We start from the raw sequence: 27,030 nt of genomic DNA on the forward strand, positions 1-27,030 counted from the left end.
CGCTGTGTCTACAAATTAGATAAGGGCTTCTGACAAACTTGATAATGTGGCAGTCATCTTATAGACCATGGGTAATGTTAACTAATCACCAACCATTGTATGGCATTAAGCTTCTTTTAAACAGATAACCCAAGAAAGCAATACTGTGAGTGAATAGGATTGCTTTGAAGTTTCAGGACCATAAACTGTTTAATGAGAATAAGAGAAGATTCTGATTGAGAATGAGGTATTGATTGGGTCTAGGCCCTGAAGCAATATAGAAACATAATTTTTACAGAGTAGGTAGTTTCAACAAGGGAATAAAAACTAAGGAATACAAAAAGTCCTTCGACTTTTTCTATCATGAATCCTGTGTACTTTCTGATTTTTCCTGTGTAGGTAAATACTTTCATAGCTTGAGGAGCATCTTACTTTTTGGGATTCTTTTCCTTGGGCTTCTGCTTTTACTGTAAGAGTCTCAGAGAAAAAGACACAGTGTGATGGAGAGGAAAGCTAAATTTAGCTTGAGATGCATGCTCTACCTACTATTTGTGTGACATTGGACCACTTTTTCCTCTCTGGGCCTCAGTTTTCAACAGTGAGGCATTTGAAACTAGTACCTGTGGGTCATTATTAGGTTAAACTGGAGAATGTATATTTAATGCCTATTAAAGTGTAATGCATATGATTGCTCAATAAATTGTTACCAAACAGGTCTGGCTGCTCACCACTCAAAAATCAATACTCAAGAGGCAAGTGTTGGTGGAAATGGAAAACATTGCTTTTAACCAGAAAGCTGGCAATCTGGGGGGAAGGCGGTCTTGTGTCCCAAAACCAACTCTGAAGTTTCTGCTTGGCCATGAAAGTTTTTAAAGAGAAAAAGGGGAAGTAATCTCAGTTAATCATTGAGATTCGGGGTCAGAGTCATCACCATCTTTCCCTGCTTGCCAGCTTGTCGGCTTCTTGTGATCTTTCTTTAGATGCTATCTTGTTCACACAGTTTGCTCGTAAGATTACTGAAGGGGAAGCTGGGAAAGAGATCTGGTCATCTGTTAATTATTTATTTTTCATTTCTACTTCTTTGATCTATGGAAAGAACCAACAGGTTAAGCAGGGTATTGTGTGATCAAAAGATTTGAAAGGTGTGCTAGGGCTGGAGATGAGTAAAGCATGGGGGTGCCAGGTTTAAGGTTAGTGACCATATAGCTCTGCTAAAGTGACAAAAGGGGCCTCCTGCAGAGAGCTCTTTCCTGCCAAAAGCTGCTTACAAAATGATTGAGTGTTACTCTATCAATCATTGCCACTATCTATCAAGTAACGCTGCTACCACTATTAATGTTACTACATGCGTCATTTTGACCAAGTGTGTGAGGGTACCATCTTAGGCTTTCCTGAGGCTTTCCCTCATTTACTGTGAGTTCTTCCCCCATTCAGTCTGTCCAAATGTGACCAATGCCACCATTTGAGGAAAGACTCTTATCTCCCTGCACCTATTTCATGCACATCCCTTGGGCACACATGTGAGCACTTACTCATTATTCTTTTCATTATTGTTGTTGCCTCCATTTCACTTTTCAGGAATTGGCAGGTATTTCAACCCAGGAAGAAGCTTTTGTTGACTACTCTTTACAAAGTGATTGTATAGAGTTGACCTTCAGTTTGTATTTGCTACTCTTAACATTCCTCAGTGATGGCCCTTAAACCCCCTTATCTATTATAGACCAGAGAGAAATGTTTGGAATTCAGTCTGTAGGTTGAAGGGAAACTGGAGAAAGAGGGTAGAGGGTAAAATTTGAGGTAGTTAAAGGTACAGTTTTATTGGCTCACGATATCATTTGCTATCCTTTGATATGTCTTTATTTATCTCTCAGTTTTTCATTTGTCAAAACTCTTTCCAGTTTCTATGTCTAAAAGTGATTTCTGCCTCCTTGAAATTTTTTGACTGAATCATGCATCTTTTATCTTGGATTACTTGTCTGTTTCTACTTTCTGTATTTTACCTCCTGGGCGTTTTAGAAGTTAGGCCCATGTGTTGAGATATAGTGAAGGGCTTAAAGGTCCAGACTCTGGAGGCACACTGGGTAGATGTGAATTCTCGCTCTTAAAATTCACTGTGTGACCTTGAGCAAAGTACTTAACCTGTCTCTGTCTCTTTCCTTATCTATAAAATGGAACTAAACTGTTGGATTATTTTGTATGTTGAGTGAGCTAATATGTTTAAAATACTTAGAGCAATGCCTGGGAAGTAGTATATGCTCAGTAAATAAATTTTGCCTGTGATGATGATAATGTTGTACACATTTTTTTCCCTCTGTTTAACACTAAACATAGGATACTTGCTTACAGAATACCTTACATGGTCAGGAAGGATACTGTTAAAATGAGTATCTCAATTGAACATTTATTCTCTCTCAGGGTATCTTGAGCTGCTTGAGATCAGGGACCAGGATTTTGTTTATCTTTAGTATCCTTATAGTCTAGCACAATGCCTGACACATAGTAGGCTCTCAGTAATGTTATGGAATTGGATATATTTGATGGAGGTGAGATAACCAATGCACTATGCTCCTCTCGGTCTTGGATACTTCTGAACACCCAATTACTCTTGTCAGAAACTTCCCACGTTTAATCCATCACCAAAGCTGTTGACTAGACCTATAAATGTATCTCAGATCCATAGCCTCCGTTTCCACTTCCACTATCTTTATACAAGCTATCTTATTCTTTTTCTGGACTACTGCTTTAGTCTCGTAAACTGATCTCATATCTCCTCCAAGTCGTATTTCACAGAGAAGAAGACAGAACCATTTTTTTAAAAGGAAAAATGATCTTTTCCCTCTCCTACTTGAGAACTCTTCAGTGGCTTCCGTGGAGTAACTTGTCCTACAGGGTCTGCCAAAATTTTGGCTTACTCCTTGAGTCTTATCTCAACCTACTCAGTCATTCTGCACCAGTCTTGCTGGCTAGTCTCTCTGTGTTTGGACTATGCTAAGCTTCTTTGACAAGAATTTTGACAAATTCTGTAAATTGGCATGCTTTTCAGTACCTTCAAAGCACTCTCTGTTTTTTTTATTGAACTATAGTTAATTTACAATATTGTGTTAGTTTCAGGTGTACAGCTTCAAATTCTTTTCCATTATAGGTTATTACAAGATATTGAATATAGTTCCCTGTGCTATACAGTAAATCCTTGTTATTTATCTATTTTACATATAGTGGTGTATCTATTTAATCCCATACTCCTAATTTATCCCTCAGCCCCCCTCTTTCCCCTTTGGTATTCATAAGTTTGTTTTCTGTGTCTTTGAGACTGTTTGTTTTGTGAATAAGTTCATTTTTATCATTTTTAGATTCCACATATAAGTGATATCTTTATAATACTTGTCTTTCTCTGTCTGACTTACTTCATTTAGTATGATAATCTCTAGGTCCATCCATGTTGCTGCAAATGGTAATAGTTCATTCTTTTTTACGGCTGAGTAATATTCCGTTGTGTGTGTGTCTCTGTGTGTGTGTGTGTGGTGTGTGTACACACACACTACACACACATACCCCACATCTTCTTTATCCATTCATCTGTTGATGTACACTTAGATTGCTTCCATGTCTTGGCTACTGTGAATAGTGCTGTTATGAACATTGGAGTGCATGTATCTTTTCAAATTCGAGTTTTCATCTTTTCCCAGGAGTGGGTTTGCTGGATCATATGGTAGCTCTATTTTTAGTTTTTTAAGGAACATCCATACTGTTCTCAACAGTGGCTGCACCAATATACATTCCCACCAACAGTGTAGGAGGGTTCCCTGTTCTCCATTCAAAGTACTCTTTGTTTTTCCGTTGTAAAACTGGTCATGATTGTAAATCAAACAAGTGTTTGTCTAGCAGTTTTTTATATGTATTTTGTTTTTTACCCACAAATATTTATATTTGTATTTGAAAATAAAAGGACTTAAAAACTTATTTAATTGACAGAGTAAATTTGACTTTTTTTGGGGGGGTATACACTACTATAAATTTTCACACATGTAGATTTGTGAAAACATCACCACAATTAGAATACAAGGAATAATTTTATCACCTGAGGAAACTCCCTTTTGCTATATGCTTTAGGGAAGTCATCCTCCCCTTGACCCTTAACTCCTGGCAACCACTGATCTGTTCTCTTTCACTATAATTTTGTCTTTTTGAGAATGTCATATAAATGGAATCAGGCAGTATATATCCTTTTGAAACATAATGTCTTTTAAATCCATCCAAGCTATTGTGTATGTTATTAGAATGTTCTTATTTTATTGCTGAGTAGTATTCCATTGTATGGATGTACCACTTCAGCCATTGAAGGACATTTGGGTATCTAGCACATTTTTTTTTTTTTTTTTTTGGGCCACACTGTGGGGCATGTAGGATCTTAGTTCCCCGACCAGGAATTGAACCTGCGCCCCCTGCATTGGAAGGCGGAGTCTTAACCACTGGACCACCAGGGAAGTCCTTCTAGTACATTTTAATGACTTTCTCAGTAAATTCCATGAGCATGACAGCCTGGACTTGTTAGCATGTGTCCTCTTTCTGTCTTCCCGTCTCTTATTCTCTCTGTCTCTATGTGTGTGTATACAGACATTACACACATGCACCAACACACACACACCAACCATACATGGTGCTTTATTTTTGAACCATTTGCGTGAATTGCATCAGTCATTGCCTTTTGCTCCTAAATACTTAAGCTTTTAGTCGTCATGTCTTTGTAGTCTCTTTTACACTGTAATGTCGTTTCCTGAGTCTGTCTCACTTATGACTAACATTTTTGAAAAATACAATTCTACTCTGTCTCCTTCTCTCCCTTTCTTCCTCCCTTACTCTCTCCCAGAATGTTCCTCATTTGGGGTTTGTCTGATATTTCCTCATGATTAGATCCAGGTTAATCATCCCTGTTTGGAATATTACATAAGCGATGTGTTCTTGAAATATCACATCTAGCAGTATGTGGTGTCTACCTGCTTCTCATTAATCATGTCAATTCTGGTCAAGGTGTTGTCTGATTTCTCTGCTGTGTGATACTTTTTTTTTGTTTTTCCTGGCAACTGTTAAGCAATCTGAATTGAGATACTGCTCCTCATTAAAATTTTCCCCTACATTGAGCAAAATGATAATATTTTTTATTGTTACTGGACTAATTTTTATTGTAAACCCCATTTCAAGTTTTGATTCTTTTGATTTTAGGATCTATAAGTAATTTTTAAGATCCATAGTAAGATCAGTAACTGCTATTGTAAACCATTCTTTAGATGTAAACCCATCTTGATTGGTTTATACATAGACGCTATATGTCTAAATAATGCAGATGGCATATATGTAAAAGATGGTAATAGAACAGTTTTCCTCTTATTTTTGTATTTTTGTACTTGTGATGGAATTGCTGAATGGAAAGGAAATAGATATGTGTTGAAACTTAAGGCATGAGATTATTTAAAGATAGAGGTAGTACAAACGAAGGTTTAGCAATAAGAATGAGAGAGAAATAATTTAGTGAGCCAGTTTCCTGGAAAGAAAAGGGAGGATGCCTACTTAGGAGGCTTAGTGTTCAGAAATAGTTCTAATGAATATTAGTAGGAATGAGAAAAGGGATATGAGGAACCATTTTGATGTATTATTCCAGAGCAAATTCATAATGTCAGAATTCAGATTGGGGAGAATTATATATTGTGCATTGGAGATATATGAAGATTTTATTAAACATGTTATAGAACTTAAAGCTCATGAGAGGATTTAAAATTACCTAAATAATACAGATTACTGTGAAATGAAAGTATTTAAAGCACAGGGAAATGTACCCTCCGGTAAGTGCAGTGGGAAGCTGGGAAACTTGAGTTCTTATCTAAACCTTGAGTGGGCAATTTTGCCACTAATTCGTGATGTGCTCATAGCAAGAAAAATGAAGAGGTCTCTGGTTCTTTCCCTGCATCAGCTTTCTTCAGGTTTTGATTTCTGCGGTCTTCTTTAGTAGTGATCACTTGTCTCTAAGAGCAACAACTCCTAGATGAACAGATCTTTACTTCAAGATCTAGTAAGAATAAATATTTTTGTCTGCTTTGGATATTTCTAGAACAGAGGACAAAATTAATTAATGAATGTTCTGATCTTGTTACCTTGTAGTTTACCCTCTTTAAATTTTATTTTGATTTCGATGGACCAATTTCTCTGACTTTTTCTAGACTGTAGGAGAGTAAAAAGTTTTCCTTGACTCTCTTAGGGTCCCTGGCTGGGTCTGAAAATTAAACTGAGAAAGACAAGACAACAGGATTAAAGCATACAAATTTAATGTACGTTTTACATGTCATGGGAGTCTTCATAAGGAAATGAAGACTCAAAGAAACTGTTAAACCTGTGTGTTTTTACACTGGGTTTGATGTAGAATGGCAAGTCATGGAAAGATATGATATGGTAAAGGGTGTGAGGTAAGTATAATAAACCAGGGGAAATTTTACAAGTCCCATTTGTTTGGATTCTTCTGACACCTCTTGTCTTTGGAGATAAGGATTCCTCCCATTATAGGGAGGGCACTTCTCACTTGAGGGTTTAATGACTTGTTTCAGGGGACAAGGGCAGGGAGTATGGGGGTGTGGCTGGGGGTGGGAGAGGTCAGAGAGAGAAATTCCTGCTCATGCTGTATGCTCAGACTCCTTCAGCTTAAAGTATTCAGTATGCCAAGGTGCTGTATTTTGGGGTACCGTGTCCTGAACCCCCTCATAATTCTTTAAGTTGTATGACACAGTTGAAAAAAATCTGTGAAACATACCTCATTATGCTTTGTATGTTATTGAAAATATGAAACAAAATGAACTTGAAAAACCTAGCTCTTGTTTCATCTTTACCTCTAATTTATGTCATTTCTCTGTCATTTGGTTTTTTGGTTGTTTTCTAATTTCTGTGTTTATAAAATAGCAATTACAATAGCCAGCCACAAAGGATAGCTGTGAGATTTGTAAGTCATTTTGATAAAGATCTGTTATCTAGTATGCACCTCTGATTTTTTATTGTAATTGAAAGAAAGTACTGGGTGTTATACAAAATATTAATATGGAAATAATTTATATTATTATCTGAAGTAGTTGTCTTGATGTGAAATAAAGCTGCTTTAATATCAAAAGGGAGTTATAGTATACAATTATATATATTATTACTGATATTTTAAGTGCATTGTCAGGGTATTAGTAATATTAATAAATGTCAGAATTAGAAAGTCTAAGCAGTCAGGTTTTTGAAAAATTAATGACTAAACAATGTATAATATATACAGTTTATAGTCAACTCTTTAAATCCTTTAAAATATTATATTATGCACAGATACATTTTTATTGTAAAAAATTCAGGTTAATTCAGATGTATATATGGTCAAAAGTCATTAAAGGGCTTCTTTCACTCTCCTCAACTTTTCTTGTCAAAGATAACTTTTGTCAGTAACTTGGTATGCAACCTGATATCATTCTACAACTCAAGGCATATACTTTAATATATTAAGGTACTAATTGGTCGTATTCAATACTTTATATGCACCAATTTTTTTTAATTAAAAAAGAAGAGCACAGAAGAACAGCATCTGTCAAGTTCATTGTTCTAAATTACTTGTTTTTGCTACCTGTTTATTTTTAAGGAATAAAGCAAAATTGAAGTCTCTACTGTATATTCAAAACAATATAAATATTCTGTGCATTTAAAAAATTCACAAAAGTTACATTACTCTATTTACATCTTATTTCAACTTGCTTTTTCCATTCGATAGCTATTTGTTGTTGATGTATACGGAGTTTGTTCGTTCTGAATATTTAAAATTTTCATGTTTAAAAAATACTTACTTTTAAAATGAAATATTTAGGTTTGTGCGTTAGGAAAACTCAAGTTAACTGCATTCTGAAAAAATAAGTTCCTGAGATTTCCTTTTAACAATACTTTTGAAACACAGATAACATTATTTCCTGTCTCTCAGTTTCCTGTATCCATGGCAACCTCTGTTTTACACACTGAGTGTGGAGGAACCAATGTGAAGCGTGGTGTTTCCTGAGCAAATTGTGACTTAAAAAAAAAAAGAGGTGGAGGGGTGGAGGTCAACAGTGCCACAAAAGAAATGGAGTTTAGAAATGTCGCTCTTCAGATATAGAAAGAAAACCTTTACTTGAATCAGCTGAGTGTTAATAATATGAATTTCCTGTTCTTGGTAAGATTATTTATTTAAATATGAACTTTTAGCTGAAACAAAAAATAATTTGGTTTGTAAAAACCTGTAGTTTAAAGGGAGCTTAATTGTTCTGTATTGAATGTGTATAATTCCTAAATTATAATGTTGTTTAATTGATATTAGACTTTTAAGTTGATAAAGGGGCATATTATATCCAAAGATCTTTATCCCTGCATCATCATTTGTCACTTTAGTTATAGTCAGTTGTAATATTTTAAGTTAGCAAACATTTTATTTTGCAGTTCATTAAATTTGAATTATCATTTTGTCAAACAGTGGGTTAATGGCCTGGAGGTGCTAATAATTCTAGAACGTATTTCAGCCTTACTGTTTTATGCTATCACCATAGTATGATTTATGATATTTAGTATTATGGCTGATCCTAATAAAATAAAATAGAGTGTAGAATTTCTAGTATTATAAAACTTTTATTTAAAGAACTTTTTGATGATTTAAAGTTTTACCTTTTCTTTTTATAGCCAATTTTGATATGAACAGAAAAACCAAGAACAGGGCTATGTGTGGAGTACGTTTTTCTCTGCCTTGCCTACGACTGTTTCTACTTGTTACCTGTTATCTTGTGTTATTATTCCATAAAGAGATACTTGGATGTTCGTCTGTTTGCCAGCTCTGCACTGGGAGACAAATTAACTGCCGTAACTTAGGCCTTTCAAGCATTCCTAAGAATTTTCCTGAAAGTACAGTTTTTCTATATCTGACTGGAAATAATATATCTCATATAAATGAAAGTGAATTAACTGGACTTCATTCTCTTGTAGCGTTGTATTTGGATAATTCTAGCATTGTGTATGTATATCCAAAAGCTTTTGTTCATTTGAGGCAGCTATATTTTCTATATCTGAATAATAATTCTATAAAACGCTTGGATCCTGGAATATTTGAGGGACTTTCCAACCTTCGTAATTTATATTTACAGTCTAATCAAGTATCTTTTGTTCCAAGAGGAGTATTTCATGATCTAGTTTCAGTTCAGTACTTAAATCTACAAAGAAATCGCCTCACTGTCCTTGGGAGTGGTACGTTTGTTGGTATGATTGCTCTTCGGATACTTGATTTATCAAACAATAAAATTTTGAGGATATCAGACTCAGGCTTTCAACACCTTGGAAACCTGGATTGTTTGTATCTAGAAGGTAATAATTTAACAAAAGTGCCATCAAATGCTTTTGAAGTTCTTAAGAGTCTTAAAAGACTTTCTTTGTCTCATAACCATATTGAAGCAATACAGCCCTTTGCATTTAAAGGACTTGTCAACTTGGAGTATCTCCTTCTGAAAAATTCAAGAATTAAAAATGTTACTAGGGATGGGTTTAGTGGAATTAGTAATCTTAAACATTTGATCTTAAGTCATAATGATTTAGAAAATTTAAATTCTGACACATTTAGCTTGTTAAAGAATTTAATTTACCTTAAGTTAGATAGAAACAGAATAATCAGCATTGATAATGATACCTTTGAAAACATGGGAGCATCTTTGAAGATTCTTAACCTGTCATTTAATAATCTTACAGACTTACATCCAAGGGTCCTTAAGCCATTATCTTCATTGACTCATCTTCAGGCAAATTCTAATCCTTGGGAATGTAACTGCAAACTATTGGGTCTTCGCGACTGGTTAGCATCTTCAGCCATTACTCTAAACATCTATTGTCAGAATCCCCCATCCATGCGTGGCAGAGCATTGCATTATATTAAATGGACTGACTTTACAAATTGCGTTACATCTTCAACAAATGTATCCAGAGCTTGGGCTATAAAATCTCTTCATATTCATCACAAGACCACTGCATTAATGATGGCCTGGCATAAAATAACCACAAATGGGAAACATTTGGAAAACACTGAGAGTGTTACTTTCTGGGAACGAATTCGTACTTCACCTGCCAGTAGATTTTTTCAAGAGAATACCTTTGGTAATCCATTAGAGACTACTGCAGTGTTACCTGTGCAAATACAGCTTACTTCTCCTGTTAACTTGAACTTGGAAAAAAACAGTGCTCTACCGATTGATGCTGCTTCGGTGTCAGGGAAAACATCTCTAATTTGTACACAAGAAGTTGAAAAGTTGAATGAGGCTTTTGACATTTTGCTAGCTTTTTTTATTTTAGCTTGTGTTTTAATCGTTTTTTTGATCTACAAAGTTGTTCAGTTTAAACAAAAACTAAAGGCACCAGAAAACTCAGGGGAAAATAGACTTGAATACTACAGCTTTTATCAGTCAGCAAGGTATAATGTAACAGCTTCAATCTGTAACACTTCCCCAAATTCTCTAGAATGCCCTGGTTTGGAGCAGATTCGACTTCATAAACAAATTGTTCCTGAAAGTGAGGCACAGGTCATTCTCTTTGAACATTCTGCTTTATAATTCAACTGAATATTGACTATAAGAAAACCTCAGTGTCATGGACATGAATAAAACTGAAGCATCCTTATAGAATTATAGACTTTATTTGGATATATAATGAATTATATGAGCTTAGCATTAATAAATATATGTTTTTAATAATTTGTGAATACTGTATTCATTCAGCAAATATTTTCTTTGATAAGCACTGTATTAAGTAATTAATAATAACTAATGTTTCTGTGTACCAAGCACTATGCTAAATACTTCATATATAACATTTAATCCTTAAAAAGCCTTATAAGGTAGTACTATCTACATTTTACAGGTAAGGAAACTTAGGCAGAGTGAGTTTAAGAAACTGTCCCAAATTCTCACAGCTTGTGACACTTTTTAGGTCTGTCTGATTCCAGAGCCCATGCTTTTAATTTTATACTATACTGATGCCTGGGTGCTAGGGTTATAATTGTGAATAGCATGGACATGGTTCCTATTCTCAGCAGAGCTTGAAAATGTAGAGGAGGACACACATGGTTATTGTACAGTATGATAAATACTGCACTTGAAGGTACTATCTTGAGTAACATATGTGGAGGTGAGAGATAGCTTTATGAGAAAAGTGACATTGAAACTGGATTGCAAAGGATAAGTAGAAATTAGCCCAGCGAAAGAGAGCTGAATAGTAGGTAGAGGGTTGAAGAAATAGAATACTGCTTTTCAGGAACTAAAATTCAGTCCAACTGGAGTTGTGAGTGGTATTATGAGATTTGCAGCTAGAGAAAGAAATCAGACGATGAAGGATGTTGTAATTTCATGTTTTTCCCTAGGGCAGCAGGGAGCCATGGAAAGATTTTAAGCATTGTTAAAGGAACCAAATGCTGCTGTTTGACTACACATTCAAGGATTCTTTGTTTTAAATAAATTTATTTATTTATTTATTTATTTATTTATTTATTTATTTATTTATTTATTTTTGGCTGCACTGGGTCTTCGTTGCTGCATGGGGGCTTTCTCTAGTTGTGGTGAGCAGGGGCTACTCTTCATTGTGGTGCTCAGGCTTCTCATTGCAGTGGCTTCTCTTGTTGCAGAGCACAGGCTCTAGGCACGTGGGCTTCAGCAGTTGTGGCTCGCGGGCTCTAGAGTGCAGGCTCAGTAGTTGTGGCGCACGGGCTTAGACTACAGGCAACATTTTAGAAAACTCTTGTTTATTTATAAACCACATACAGAAGTAAATACACCTGTTTTAATCACTACTTAGGTCAAGAAATAGAACATTTAAACATAACATATATGTGGACATTTCTTGAATTTAAGAATTATAGAAATAACCAAGTGTTTAAGCTTTAAGGTGGAGGGGGACCCACATGTAATAAGGGCATTTTCACTCCATTATCTTACCCACAGCACAACAAAAACAGTAAAATTTTCCATATTTGTTTTTAAGCTTTGCCAAAATGGGAAAAGAAAGCCTGGAAACCTTTTACAAGGTTCTGAAAATGAGCTTTAAATTATTATTTATTTATTTATTTTTTGGCTGTGTTGGGTCTTCGTTTCTGTACGAGGGCTTTCTCTAGGTGCAGCAAGTGGGGGCCACTCTTCATCGCGGTGCGCGGGCCTCTCACTGTCGCAGCCTCTCCCGCTGCAGAGCACAGGCTCCAGACGCGCAGGCTCAGTAGTTGTGGCTCACGGGCCCAGTTGCTCCGCGGCATGTGGGATCTTCCCAGACCAGGGCTCGAACCCGTGTCCCCTGCATTGACAGGCGGATTCTCAACCACTGCGCCACCAGGGAAGCCCTGAAAATGAGCTTTGATGTTAGGTCTTCCTACCAAGTTGGTCCCTCATTCACTTCCCCACATCCTATTGTACTTCTTGTTCTTCCTTGTTAGAAGGATCTCACTCCTTGCTTGTCTTCTGTTACTGGGCCAGACTGGAAAACGTATGCACGGACTTGTAATATGTTGTGCTGCTCTGGACTAAGAGGAAAGAGAACAGGGTACGTGAAACCAAAGAGAAGGTTGTTCTCTTTGCCGGTTAGACTTTGTTTTTATGCATCGCCTACTGAATAGTAACTTAATTTCTTTTCTCCTGAGAAGGCCCATTTCATTTCTCATTAAAGCTTTTATTTTTCTTTTCTGTTACTGGACTTACTGATAAGGCCTTAGGTGAGTGGGGAGGGATATGCATCAGTTGTCTCAAATTATTATCTAGTTAGTTAATGATTTCACAGTTATGGAGCAATATTAACAAGGTGATGAGCCCATGGTTTTCAGTATTATACTGTCTCAAGTATAGTTTTTTAAAAGTGCCCTCTATCTCTAGACATCACTCTACTGAAGTTGGTAGGCTCTTGTGGCTGCATACTTTAATGTGAGAAGCCCTGTGGGTTAAAAGATAAATATGGTGAAAGCAGCATGAATGAAAGGAGTGGATAGTATGTGTTCTGCTGGTCCAAATGTGCCTTGTTTCATTGTTCCTGACTCTTGAGGCATCATGTGACATAGTAGAGGGCACTATATTTTAGTGGGAAGTAGTTTTTTGATTGTCAATAGTGTGTAATTGTAACATACAATACTTTCCTTTTATCTCCATGTCTTCCCATATGTCTTGAGTTTCCAATACCTGAGCGTAAACCCTTGCCTGTCCTTAGTTTGGATATTGGCTTTGGAAAAGCTCACTTTTTGCCAGATACCTTCTCTGATACTCTTCCTAGCCTTAATTCTATTCTTAATACATAAGTTCACATTTTCTTTGTATTTTGTTTGAGGTCCCATGGAGCAAAAATTTTTATGTTCTAGTTCAGTTTCCTCATGTTTTGGCTTTCAGAACCCCTTTTCTTAAATCATCTGCTTCTCATCTATGAAAGCCTCCTAAGGCATTGTCTTCTAGAATGGGGGCCTCTGAGATAAAAGAAGAAAATATGTATTGGTCTCTACCCCTGATTCTTGGCACAGAGCTCCTGAAACCCTTGTAATTTCCTAAGTGATAAGAACATTAGGAGCATCTTTTGTTCTGACGAGGCAACTCTGGGGTGGGCTCCTAGATTGAGGTCACCAGAGAGACTGAGCCATGATTAGAGGCTTGGAATTTTCAGCTCCAAGCCCCATCTTCCACAGAGGGGAGATGAGCTGGAAATGGAGTTAATAATTGAGTATGTATGTAAGGAATTCTCCATAAAATCCCAATAGTAGGGTGTTCAAGGAGCTTCCAGATGGGGGAACACACCCACATCGGAAGGGTGATATGCCCCAACTCCACAGGGACCAAAGCACTTGTGCTCAGGACCCTCCCAGACCTTGCCCTCTGTAGCTCTTCATCTGGCTGTTCATCTGTATTCTTTATCATATATTTTAGTAAACTGATAAACATGTTTCCCTGAATTCTGTGATTTCTCTGGCAAATCAGTTGAACCTAGGGAGGAGTCATTAGAACCTTTGGCATCTGAGGGACTTGGGGGGTGGCTCAGTCTTGTGGGTCTGAGACCTTCACCTGTGGGATCTGACACTATCTCCAGGGAGATAGTGTTAGAATTGAGTTAAATTGTAGGTCATCCAGCGGGTGTCACAGAATGGCATGTTGGGAAAATCTTCCACACATTTGGTGACCAGAAGTAAAGTGTGCTGTGAGTAAAGAAGACTCACAGAAGAGAAACATAGTAGGGAAGAACAGGGTTTCTCCCTACTCGGGAAGGAAAAATCTGAGTTTTTTTCCATTAAGGACCATACCCTCCTGGAGTTTTATTCCTACTATAATTACAAGTAACCAGGTAAATTCAGGAAGTAGCATTCTTAGCAGATGGAATCCCTCCATGAAAGTCCTAAGACTACGAAAGTGTTTGTCAAAAAGAAGGCTGGTACAGCTGGAGAGTAGTATGAAAAGTTAGGTGAGGTCAGAGAGAGGTAGGCAGCAGCCAGGTGAGATGGGGTTGAGTGAACCATGATTAGGAGTTTGGATTTTTATGTGTAATGGGAAGTTACTGAAAGGTTAAACCCTTACTTACTTTATTTATTTATTAAAAATTTTTTAACATCTTCATTGGAGTATAATTGCTTTACAATGTTGTGTTAGTTTCTGCTGTATAACAAAGTGAATCAGCTATATGTATACATATATCCCTATATCCCCTCCCTCTTGCGTCTCCCTCCCACCCTCCCTATCCCACCCCTCTAGGTGGTCACAAAGCACGGAGCTGATCTTCCTGTGCTACGGAGCTGCTTCCCAGTAGCTATCGATTTTACATTTGGTAGTGTATATATGTCAGTGCCACTGTCTCACTTCGTCCCAGCTTACCCTTCCCCCTTCCCGTGTCCTCAAGTCCATTCTCTACGTCTGCGTCTTTATTCCTGTCCTGCCCCTAGGTTCTTCAGAACCATCTTTTTTTTTTTTTAATTTCCATATATATGTGTTAGCATGCGTAAACCCTTACTTTAAAGCAAGGGAGACATGATCAGATTTTGCAAAACAGCACTGTGTAGAGAATGATTTAGGGGAAGCAAAGAGTGGAAGCGTCCCCATGTGGGAAGTTATGCAGTAGTTCAAACTGAGACAGAATTGACTTGTAGCACACTGTTTACAGTAGGAATATAGAGAAGTCGAAAAATTTCATAGATAAATGTGACAGAATTTGATGATAAATCGGGTTTTGGAAGGGTAAATGAGAAGGTCAAAACTGAATCCCAGGTTTCTGGCCTGAGTCACTGGGTGCTTAGAATTGCTCTGTAGTCAGATAAGGACAACTGGAAGAGAGCCTGATTTTGATTTTCTATCTTGTTTTCCTTTGTTTTTGTTGGGAAGGCACTCAAAAGTTTGGTGTTGGCTACCTTAAGTTAGAGATGCTTGTGAGACTGCCAAGAGTGGATGACGAGGATGTAGATGTAATAGGGTTCCAAAGCTCAGAGAGGTCATTGCGAGTGCTAGCAGTATTTAGGAGGAATTTGGCAATGTGCCTGAATGAGGCAGGTCTAAATAGCAGGCAGTTAACTCATTTTCCCTGTAAGAAAAATCTACATAAGGTTTTTGGTCAGCTTGAATATGTTGTATTTACAAAGCTGTAACAAAATAGTCAAAATGCCTGTTATATTGTTAGTTTAGTTACACATACATATTTTAAAATAATGTAAATAGATTTTTTTCCCATTATTTCGTGATAGTTTTATTCAAATGCTTCATGTAAATCTTTGACATCAGTGTTCTCATCATCACAGGCTTCCCTTCTGATCACGTAACACTGTTTTCCAGAGCACATTATCTTCATTTTGGTCTGAGCAGTGTGACATACAGCACTTCTCCAGAAATTTAACTCTAAGCCACAAGTATCTTTTCATATAACTTTAATAACGTTAACTAAGTTGGCTTTTTCTCATTTATCCAGAAGATATATGTTCATGATTGCCTTGTGATAACTTGTATAGCTCTGTTTTCAACAGTGTCCACCATTTATAATGGTGAGGTCGTGCCTCCAACCCCACAATTACTAAATCTCTATTAAATTCTTTTGTATCACTTAAAAAAAAAAAGTTTGTCAAGTGACTCCTGTAAGCTTTGAAAATAAGCATTGATTGGATTTTTTCAGCCTAATGTCTTTTCCAAACAGTTCTGTGCCAGTCATTGATCATCTTCTTTTTAATGGAACCTTAGTATATCTTCACTGAGCAGTGTTTCTTAAAGCATAGTCTTCCTCTTGAAAATCATATAATATGGCAGTTTCTTCTCATCCCACAATACATAGATCACTGTAGTTATTTCTTATTGTCTTAAAGATAATGGCTTGCTTTTTTTCCCCACCTCTATGCAGTCAAAAAAGAAAAAAAAGTTAATTGGGGGAATGGTTTATAATATGTAAGGATAATTGTTGTGTAAACTTTAATTTTAAAATAACTTAGTGAACTTCCATTATGAACTTTTTATCCTTTTATTTCCTTGCCCAGTATTTGTCAAGGGAACTAGATTTATTAATACATACACTTTTCCATGACCACGAAGAGAATTAACTGTGTAGAAAGGGTGTATGTTTCCATTTAAGTGACAGAAGTATTTCCAGCCTAGGTCCTGGAAAATAGGGGAAAAACCTGATTTTAGTATAAATGTCACCACTTCTATAACTTCCGATGTGGAAGGAATTCTGGAATAAGACTGATAAATCAAGGCTTTTTTCGTTTTCCTTTTTCTTTTAGTAAACTGCTGTTCTTTGCTTAATATTGTTAATGTAAGCAGAAAAGTATAATTTACAGAATATTTTATTTGATTGTGGCTCTTAGTGCTTAAAAACTTATTTTCTTAAATTACCTTAACTTCATTGACCCTCTGACTTAGGATTTAATGATGTGAGTGAGTTCAGATATTATCAGGTGCAGTGTACGAATAGTGTAATTATTGTCTGGTTAGAGCAGAGAAAATTTTAAAGTGACTGAAGTTCTGATTTCTTTCTTTCTTGGGCTTGCTACTATGAAAAACTTAAATCATCAATTTTCGATTATAAAACTGTTCAGAAAAAGTAACTGAAAATTTGATGTTTCTGCATTCCTGTTTTCCTCCAAGGCCCAAGGGAATGAAGATGTGATGTAAATGTGTAAATCCATCACTTACAGAGAAGTTATTTAAGGCACAGGCTCTATGATGATGGATCAGTTAATCTAAAAACTGGAAGTGTAAAATGCTTACTAGAAAAATACTAATAAAAATTGGATAAGTGGAAAGAAACTAGAGTCCTGTCCACATTTAACCTAATATTTATTGTTTAGGCTAACCAAATGAATATTAGAATATTTCTTTTATTTGTGCCTTTGGGATTAAAAATTTTGCACTTTCTAGGGGCATTTTGTTTTCTGAACACCTGTGGCTGGGTTCATAGTGATACAAAAGGACAGAAATAATTTTAAGCCAGCATGATTTTTAAAGTTGGGTGAAAAACACAAGAAAGATGGATTTTTTTTTTCTTTAGCACATAGTTTTCAAAAGCAAGGAAAAATCACTCTGCGTGAAGTTTCTGCAGTTCACTTATTCTACAGATACTGTTACATACCCAGAAAATGTCATACCTTTAGGAAATACTAAGTCAAGATTAAGAGCTGTAGTTTTACTCACATGCATTTAACTGAAAAAGAAAAGTTTACTAAAAAGTATGTGGAATTGTTTTAAATGATCAGGTAGTCTTTACCCACTGAGTAAAATTTTTAATGCTGTCACCTACTTATTTAATGTTTGTGTCTATATATATATAGTACATCACTTACAACATACTTGAAGAACAAAACAAGCAGATGTTTAAGGAGGCCGGTCTTCTTTCTGTAGCGTAGTTGTAACTCTGATCTATGCAAATAAATTAATGTATCAACCAAGTATGTAAAATAAGAAAAGGAAAGGTGTGATAGGTAAAAAGGAAGATTACTAATACTTCTTGCCCTTCAGTTTTACTTTTATTCTCTCCTTTCATCCTTGATGTTAAACTTTCCTTGCATTTTCTAAGATGAATGTTTCAGATGTAGATTCCAACACAGCCACCTTCTGTTCTATTTTCTGCCTAATGTCCGGTGTAGACTAATCAATTGTAATATGTAATCTACAACTTAGTTACCTATACTTGTAATTTAAAAAAGAAATAAGTAAAAATAATGTTTAAAAAAAAACAAGGGAGGGCAGTTTTCGAGCTTTGGGGATCATAAATTCCTATGATTATTTATTGTGTGTTCACATGATGCATAATGTTACCCTAAGGGACATAAAGAAATAAACGTAACACATGGGCTCTGCTTCATGTTACTTACCATCTTAGGGAGAGCGGGCCTGCAGGCATGAAAAATTAAAGGACATAAGAAGAAAGTAATAAAAAAGGTGCCACATGAGTGGCACGCCACATGAGTAGTGCAGAGGTTTTATGCTATTGGAAATTCCAGGGGCAGAGTGCTCAATTACAGTGAGGTAAAGAGTGGTCAGGGAAGACTTCGTGAAGAAAATGTGAATTATACATTGAATAGAAAAAAGGAGGGAGAACATTGTGAGAAGCAGGAAGGGAGTAAGCAGTTATTGGAGTCAGGAACTTCTGTATTCAGGAGGTGATGACTTAATGCCTGAAAGCGGTGGAAGGAAGAATAGTTCAATACCACTTTGGAAAGGTGGTTTTAGTAGAGCTTGCTGAGGCTCTCGATAGCCCTTGGAAGTTCTTAAATTAAGGAGAAAGAATAGAAGGCACCCATTTGCCTCCTTGAAGCCCTCAATAATAAGGAAATGAATAGAATCAGTTGGGTCCCATTTAGCATTGTGAAATGAAAATAAGTTTATATCAAATTTGGGATTCCTTTAGGAGAAGCATCTATCCTAATGCAATAAATAAAGGATAAGTTAACTTGAAAATTCTAAGATCTCAAGTGGTGGTAGAATGATCCAGTCTCAAGTTTCGTGCTGGAGATTTCTCGCTGGATGATGCTCCATGGTCCAGTTGAAGTTTATAGTGATCAAATCAAGACATTAATTGAGAACAATCAACATACCACACAGGAGATGGCCGACATACTCAAAATATCCAAATCAAGCACTGAAAATCATTTGTACCAGCTTGGTTATATGAATCGCTTTGACGTTTGGGTTCCAAGCAAAAAAAACCTTTTTGACCGTATTTCCACATGCGATTCTCTACTTAAACGTAATGAAAAAGTTCCGTCTTTAAAACAAATTGTGACAGGTGATGAAAAGTGGATACTGTACAATAATGTGAAACGGAAGAGATGGTGGGGCAAGTGAAATGAACCACCACCAACCACACCAAAGGCCAGTCTTCATCCAAAGAAGGTGATGTTGTGTATATGGTGGGATTGGGAGTCCTCTAATTTGGGCTCCTTCTGGAAAGCCAAAAACAATTCCAACAAGTACTCCTAATTAGACCAACTGAAAGCAGCAGTCGACGAAAAGCGTCCGGAATTAGTCAACAGAAAATGCATAATCTTCCATCAGGATGACGCAAGACTGCATGTTTCTTTGATGACCAGGCAAAAACTGTTACAGCTTGGCTGGAAAGTTCTGATTCATCCATCTTATTCACCAGACATTGCACTTTCAGATTTCCATTTATTTCGGTCTTTACAAAATCCTCTTAATGGAAAAAATTTCAATTCCCTGGAAGACTGTAAAAGGCACCTGGAACAGTTCTTTGCTCAAAAAGATAAAAAGTTTTGGGAAGATGGAATTATGAAGTTGCCTGAAAACTGGCAGAAGGTAGTGGAACAAAACAGTGAATACATTGTTCCATAAAGTTCTTGGTGAAAATGAACAACGCGTCTGTTATTTTTACTTAAAACTTGAAGGAACTTTTTGGCCAACCCAATAAGTCAGAAACCTGTAAAATTGAGAGAGTCAGTTATTCAGGATATCATAACCTGATTTTAAAAAAAAAAGGAACATCTCTTTTGTTGCTTCATTTCTTTGTCCTTTAGTTTCTAAGTTCCCTGAGGTGGCCATCTTTTTTATCCCCAGGGCCTATCAGGATGTCTAACATGTTTTGTGAGCTCATAAAATGTCGACTAAAGTGAATGAACTTGACCATGGTGACCTATACACCAGGAAGAATTGGCCTAGGTAATATGACCACTTAACTCTAATCACTTCTTTCTTCGTGAGTTAATTGGTATCCTGGTATAAATCCACCTCTTATTAATACTCAGTAAGCCAGTCTTCTGAAGTCTGCTCATGGGGGTATACCAAGATAAACTTCTGGCTGGAATAGTCAGTAATCAGTGTTTTGTTTTTTTTCTTTAAGCTCCTGAATGTTGTTTTTTCTACCGTGCTGTAGAAAACTGTGGGTTCCATATCCATGGATACAGAGGGCCTACCGTACTACACCATTTTATAGTATAAGGGACTTGAGCATCCATGGTTATCGAGGGACCGTTGTATAGACTAGCATGGAGTTTGGCTGTCTCTTTCAGGGATACTAGATTGCCGTGCCCTAGTTAATGTGAACTGCCACTTCATGGTAAGCACTGATTTTGGAGAATTAAGAGTTGAGTGAGATCTAAAATTACATGGTTTTCTCTGGCTACCTTTACTTCTCCCACATTACACCAGACACCAGATTTGAATGGATGTACACAAGAAGACTACTATTAGGAGATGATACACTGAGAATTCTAATAAAGTATTACTTGTAACTCCAGTATGTAATACACATAAAAGAAAAAACTGAGCTTTTTTCATAAAAAAACAAAAACAGTATAATACCTAGTTCCTGGCTTGTTGTATTTAAAGAAATAATGTATATAAGATTATCAAAGTACAATGACTTTTCTCCTTCCCTTTGTTCCTCCAAACCTATTGCTATTTCATTCCTGGTTTCCAGCTCTCTTTTGTTTCCATTTTAGATGTCTAATTACATTTTAAAGCATGTAATTCAGAAAGATTGTATATTACAAAAAAGATTTATTCTTAATTTATAAAGTACAGAGTTGAGAGTATTGTGTGGATAAAAAGGGAAACAAATGCTTAATCTTCAAAAAGAATCATAAAGAATACTGTCTATAAAAATTTTATTTTAAAGGCTTCTTCGTAAATGTAACATTTACACATTTTTTTAATACTTAAAATAGGAGGAAAAGAATGTATGACTTCTAATGCTTGTTTTCTTTAAACATCTGTTCTGTATGCCAGGAAGGTACAAGCCTCTTTTAGCTTTTTGTTACCTGTATTATTTTGGGGTACTTTTCCCAAACTGCTTAATGAGTGGTAATTGAGTTGCATCCTTCTGAGTGCTTTTTGAAATTGAATACTCTGAAGATAATTTTTGCTTAACTTCTCCTTTTATTGATCCCAAAATGTGGCGTAGAATCTCCTTTTCCACTCTTTTTCTTCAGTCCGTCTCCTTTTCTAGAGTCAACTCTTTTCATTCAAAGCCAGATTACATACCTTTCTACTCTGTGCCGTAGTCATTTTCCCCTTTTCTGAACTTGCAGTCCAAGCCACACCCCCTCTGGCACTTAATAAGTACTCCAGGGTAAGCATGGTTCCCCCCCCCCCCCCCCGCCCCATCTACTGGAATTAATCCCCCCTTCCCCCACCCCCTGCTTTCCCCCAGACTAGATCTCTGCCTCTTGTGTCCTTTTCTGTGCAGCATGGGTGACATTTCAGTGAAAAATATGACTGACTGAGGTTGCCTCACCTCCCTTCTTCACCCCTACAAGACAGTCATCTGTCTAAGCCTCTCACTTGGTAGAGCTAGAAATTCAGCTGGAGGCAGGGGAGGGAAGAAGGAGTGTGAATCACAGTGATCACATGACTGACTTCTCCTCCAAGCCTGAATAAGCATGGGCCGGGACAATAGTCTTTCTTCCTGACTAGCATGTGCAGGTAGAGCAGAGGTTGGACCTATATCTTCTGGCCTGTGTCCAGTCTGCTTCTGTGAGTATCCTTATATCTTCTTTAGTTTGATTTTAACACTTCTTTTTGTCAGTCATTCACTAATACTATCTTTTGGCTTTCTGTAAACCTCAGGTTCCTGAACCTATTAGATTTCTCTCAGAACTTTTCAAGCTTCGTTCTGATTCTGGCAGTGTCGTCTAAATAATCCGATCATTTATGAGAAAGGGGTGAAGTTACTGCCTTTGGGAAGAATTGTGCAGTCAAAAGTTTACCTTATCCATGCTGCAGTTTATCACAATCTGTTCTGAGCCTTCAAGGCTCATTCTGTAAATGTTCATCTCTGAATTGAGGCCCAGTGCTGTAGAACTGTATCATTTTCTAATTATGGCAAAGATATAACTTCTTACCATCTCCTCAGAAACATGTGTGACCATGCTGGTAGCCCCAGCATTGATCAATATGATAATTTGAAGTAAAACCTGTAAACAGATGAGCTGGTTGTCAAATTACACCATTTTAAAATCTCTCTCTCCCCTACACTCCCTTATAATTAACATTCACACACATAGTAGAACATGGTCACACGTGGATTGTCAGATACCTGTTAGGAAAATTCATAATCATTCTTTTGAGAAAATACACAGTACTCAGAAATTCCATTGATTTCTTGGGAAATTTCTAGCCCTAGAAGGTGTGGGGTTGATCTTGGAGGTGATCTGAGCAGAGAAGGCAGCTGCCTGAGTGGATTGTCCCTAAGTAATATTGACATAAAGGCCTGGTAAAGAGCCTTGGAAGCTATAGAATACAGGGCTTTTGTCTTTTTCAACTAATTGAGATCAGTTGTTGATAGCTATCCAGAATGCTGCTCTGTTAAAAAGGAATGTCAGGCCCTGCCTGCCTTAGCTTGCTATGATGGATTAGGGGCGAATTACTCTGCAGTGGGAAGGGAAAATGGCTGTATTCCCCGCCATGCATCTGCCATCCCCGAGTCCAATCTTCACTTTACAGACAAGAAGACCAACACTTGGAGAAATGAGAGAGTGGCTGAACTTTTAGTGCACAATCTTGGTTTCCAATGCTTTTTAAAAATCATTTTCTTTAATATGACTTTTAAAAATATGACATATAGGTAATTTACAGTGTTTCAGGTATACAGCGAAGTGATTCAGTTTTATTTATATATATATATATATATATACATATATATATATACACACATATATATATTCTTTTTCAGATTCTTTTCCGTTATAGGTTATGACAGGATATTGAATATAGTTCCCTGTGCTGTACAGTAGGCCCTTGTTGTTTATCTATTTTATATATAGTCGTGTGTATCTGTTAATCCCAAATCCCTAATTTATCCTTACCCCCCTTTCCCCTTTGGTACCCATAAGTTTGTTTTCTATGTCTGTGAGTCTATTTCTGGTTGTTTTTTTTTTTTTTTTTTTTTTTTAGATTTTATTTATTTATTTTTTATTTTTGGCTGCATTGGGTCTTTGTTGCTGCACGTGGGCTTTCGCTAGTTGTGGCGAGTGGGGGCTACTCCTCGTTGCGGTGCATGGGCTTCTCATTGCGGTGGCTTCTCTTGTTGCGGAGCACGGGCTCTAGGCGCGCGGGCTTCAGTAGTTGTGGCACACAGGCTCAGTAGTTGTGGCTCACGGGCTCTAGAGCGCAGGCTCAGTAGTTGTGGATCACAGGCTTGGTTGCTCCGGGGCATGTGGGATCTTCCCAGACCAGGGCTCAAACCCGTGTCTCCTGCATTGGCAGGCGGATTCTTAACCACTGCGCCATCAGGGAATTCCCTCTATTTCTGCTTTGTAAATAAGTTCCTTTGTATCATTTTTTTAGATTCCACATATTAAGTGATATCATGTAATATTTGTCTTTCTCTGTTTACCCTACTTCACATAGTATGACAGTCTCCAGGTCCATCCATGTTGCTGCAAATAGCATTATTTCATTCTTTTTTATGGCTAAGTAATATTCCATTGTATATATATGTACCACATCTTCTTTATCCATTCAACTGCAGATGAAACATTTAGGTTGTTTCTGTGTCTTGGCTATTGTGAATAGTGTTGCTGTGAACATTAGGGTGCAAATATTTTTTTGGATTAGAGTTTTCATTTTTTCTGGATATATGCCCAGGAGTGGGATTGCTGGGTCATATGGTAGCTCTGTTTTTAGTTTTTTAAGGAACCACCATACTGCTCTCCATAGTGGTTGCACCAACTTACATTCCCACCAACAGTGTAGGAGGGTTCCCTTTTCTCCACACCCTCTCCAGCATTTATTGTTTGTAGCTTTTTTGTTTTTTGTTTTTTTTTTTTTTCACTGCACATTTTTTTATTATTATTTTTTAAATTAATGTATTTATTTTTGGTTGTGTTGGGTCTTCGTTTCTGTGCAGGGGCTTTCTCTAGTTGTGGCAAGCGGGGGCCACTCTTCATTGCGGTGCACGGGCCTCTCACTATCGTGGCCTCTCTTGTTGCGGAGCACAGGCTCCAGACGCGCAGGCTCAGCAGTTGTGGCTCACGGGCCCAGTCGCTCCGCGGCATGTGGGATCTTCCCAGACCAGAGCTCGAACCCGCGTCCCCTGCATTGGCAGGCAGATTCTCAACCACTGCGCCACCAGGGAAGCCCCTGTTTGTAGCTTTTTTGATGATGGCCATTCTGACTGATGTGAGGTGATACCTCATTGTAGTTTTGATTTGTATTTCTCTAATAATTACGATGTCGAGCAGCTTTTGATGTGCCTGTTGGCTCCAATACCTTTTTCTAAGGTGTTTCTCACTAAACCAAATAAGGCAGACTGTATGTGTGTTTCTTTCTTGAGAGATTTTTAAAATTCTTATGCGAAGGATATATAGCGATATCAAAAATATATACTCTTGCAATAGGTTGTTACATACATTAAAATGTAACAGAATGATAACAACTATTGGTTATTTTGCCCATCTGGTGATTTAGTTCTCTAAAACCTGATCACACTTGAAAGTACAGACAAAAGGTTTTGACTTTACAAAGGTGGGAACATGACCCAAACTGTGTTGACTTTGGGAACTACTTTACTGAACATTTTAAAACTTAATTATGCATGTTAATGCAGTATGAGAAACACAGTATGTCCCTTGCAGGAATGATACTATTAGTTCCCTGGAGATGAGTTATAATTTATTCAGTTATTTTTAGCATAATTTTGTGTGCCAGTAGATGGTTATATACTTCTACTTTTTAAAAGTTAGGCTTATTAAGGTATAGTTCACATACAGTAAACCTTTTTTAAGCATACAGTTCTGACAAATGTACACAGTGTATAACACTTCCACACTCAAGATACAGAACATAACCATCACCCCCAAAAGTTCCCTTGTGTCCCTTTGCCTGGCAACCACTGATTAAATAATTTTGCCTTTCCAGAAAGTCACATAAATGGAGTCATACAATATATAGCCTTTCGAATCTTTTATTTTTCTCAGTGTAATGTTTTTGGGATTTATTCAAGTTGTTGCATGTATCTGTAGTTTGTTCCTTTTTATTGCTGATTATTCCATTGGATAAATGTCCCACAGTTTATCCTTTTGTTAGTTGGTAGACATTAGGATCTTTGCAGTTTTGGATTATGAGTAAAATTACCGTAAATATTTACATACAGATCTGAGAATACTTGTTTTGGTCTTGGGTAAGTACCCAGGAATGGGATTGCTTAGTTGTGTGGAGTGTTAACTTTATAAAAACTGCCAATGTGTTTTCCAAAATGAATGTGTCATTTTTTATTCTTACTGGCAATGTATGAGAGGTCCTGTTGTTTTTCACCCTTGCCAGCACTTGGTATTGTCAAGTCTTCTTAATTTTACTTTTTATTAAAATCTCATTACAGGGAATTCCCTGGCAGTCCAGTGGTTAGAACTTGGCACTTTCACTGCAAGGGTCTGGGTTCAATCCCTGGTCAGGGAACCAAGATCCCGAGCAAGCCGAATGGTGCGGCCAAAAAAAAAAATTTTCGTTACAGTTTTAATTTGCGTTTCTCTGATGACGAATGGTATTGAGCATTTTTTCAAGTGCTCATCTGTATTATCTTCTTTGGTGAAGTATCTGTTCAAATTTTTGTCCATTTTTAAATTGTGTTGTCATCTGAGTTTTCAGCGCCAAGTTCTTCATCAGATTTATGTTTTACAGATATTTTTTCCCAGTCTATTGCTTGTCTTTTTCCTCAGGAGTAGAGACTTGATATTCAAAATTTTGTACCTTTATTCTTTTAGTTATGACATTAACACAAGACTATTATAATAAATTAAAGAATATTAAAGCATCTCTTTCCCATCTGATCTACCCACCTAAGTATTTAAGCATACTGGTAATCTAGTGAAGAAAATTTTAATGTAATATGCAAAGTACAATTTCTGCTTTAAGAAATACATTTTGAAAGTTTCTTTTGTACTTTCAGACTAAAATTTCTCTTCATGTTCAAGAGGATAATTAAGAGGAAAAAAAAAATTACCTGTTGAAATACTCCATTTTAACCTGTTTTGCTCTCCTTTTATTCTAGTGTTATCCAAGATAAATTCTGTGGGATTATAAACATCTCAGTGGAGGGCCTACATGATGTTATGACAGAAGATCCTGAAACGGGAACTTATAAAGAGTAGGTGGATCATTTAATTAATTGCACTTTGACTTGGGGAGTAATTAATTATATCCTGCATTATTTTTGTTTACTATAACCATATACGCATGGTATGGCAACTTTTAAATTTTGTCTTTATAAAAGAAAAATATTTTTGTTACTTTGCTTATAATATTGTTTGATCTTGAGATAAGCTTAGTTTTGTTATAGTGAAATTCTCAATTGGACTTCTTTGGTCTAATCATCATTTTATGATTTGACATTAGGTTTTTAAAAAAATTCCAAGTGTATTTTAACATATAAATTTCTCTTTTAAGATATTTTGAATAGTATGTTCTTTTTTTCCACTAACAATGTTCCCCTGCCCTTCAGGCGAGTTATGGAGAAAGGGGAATGGATTAGCATCCTATATTTGTATTTGACTGGTTGAAGCATCACTGGCACCTTTAAGATATTAGAGGGTCATATGGTACTTGACTACTT

At 36.7% G+C, this 27,030-nt stretch overlaps 2 protein-coding genes across 12 annotated transcripts in view; both read left to right on the forward strand.

Annotated features, from left to right (window-relative positions):
• IPO11 (importin 11) overlaps positions 1-27,030 on the forward strand; it is a 487,981-nt gene that overhangs the window by 149,331 nt on the left and 311,620 nt on the right. For 10 of the 11 annotated variants that reach the window (XR_009502321.1, XR_009502322.1, XM_059916450.1 and 7 more), the window contains one exon: positions 26,470-26,565. Coding sequence is in view for 9 of the 11 variants with exons in the window: in XM_059916450.1 (XP_059772433.1) it covers positions 26,470-26,565 (96 nt within the window). In the remaining 2 variants the exon portion in view is untranslated. Of the gene's footprint in view, positions 1-9,744; positions 9,814-26,469; positions 26,566-27,030 lie in introns of those variants that run through there. The other variant, XM_059916456.1, reaches the window with a different exon arrangement.
• On the forward strand, positions 6,408-10,651 carry LRRC70 (leucine rich repeat containing 70). Its single transcript, XM_059916457.1, has 3 exons — positions 6,408-6,434; positions 7,964-8,191; positions 8,692-10,651. Exon 3 carries the CDS (start codon positions 8,703-8,705, stop codon positions 10,596-10,598), a length of 1,896 nt encoding a protein of 631 aa, XP_059772440.1. The 5' UTR covers positions 6,408-6,434; positions 7,964-8,191; positions 8,692-8,702; the 3' UTR covers positions 10,599-10,651.

This window comes from Balaenoptera ricei, chromosome 3 (assembly GCF_028023285.1).
Source record: "Balaenoptera ricei isolate mBalRic1 chromosome 3, mBalRic1.hap2, whole genome shotgun sequence".
In the NCBI taxonomy this organism is placed as follows: domain Eukaryota; kingdom Metazoa; phylum Chordata; class Mammalia; order Artiodactyla; family Balaenopteridae; genus Balaenoptera; species Balaenoptera ricei.

Coding starts and splice junctions, on each gene's coding strand:
- LRRC70 (XM_059916457.1), top strand. CDS start 8,703: ATGAACAGAAAAACCAAGAACAGGGCTATGTGTGGAGTACGTTTTTCT.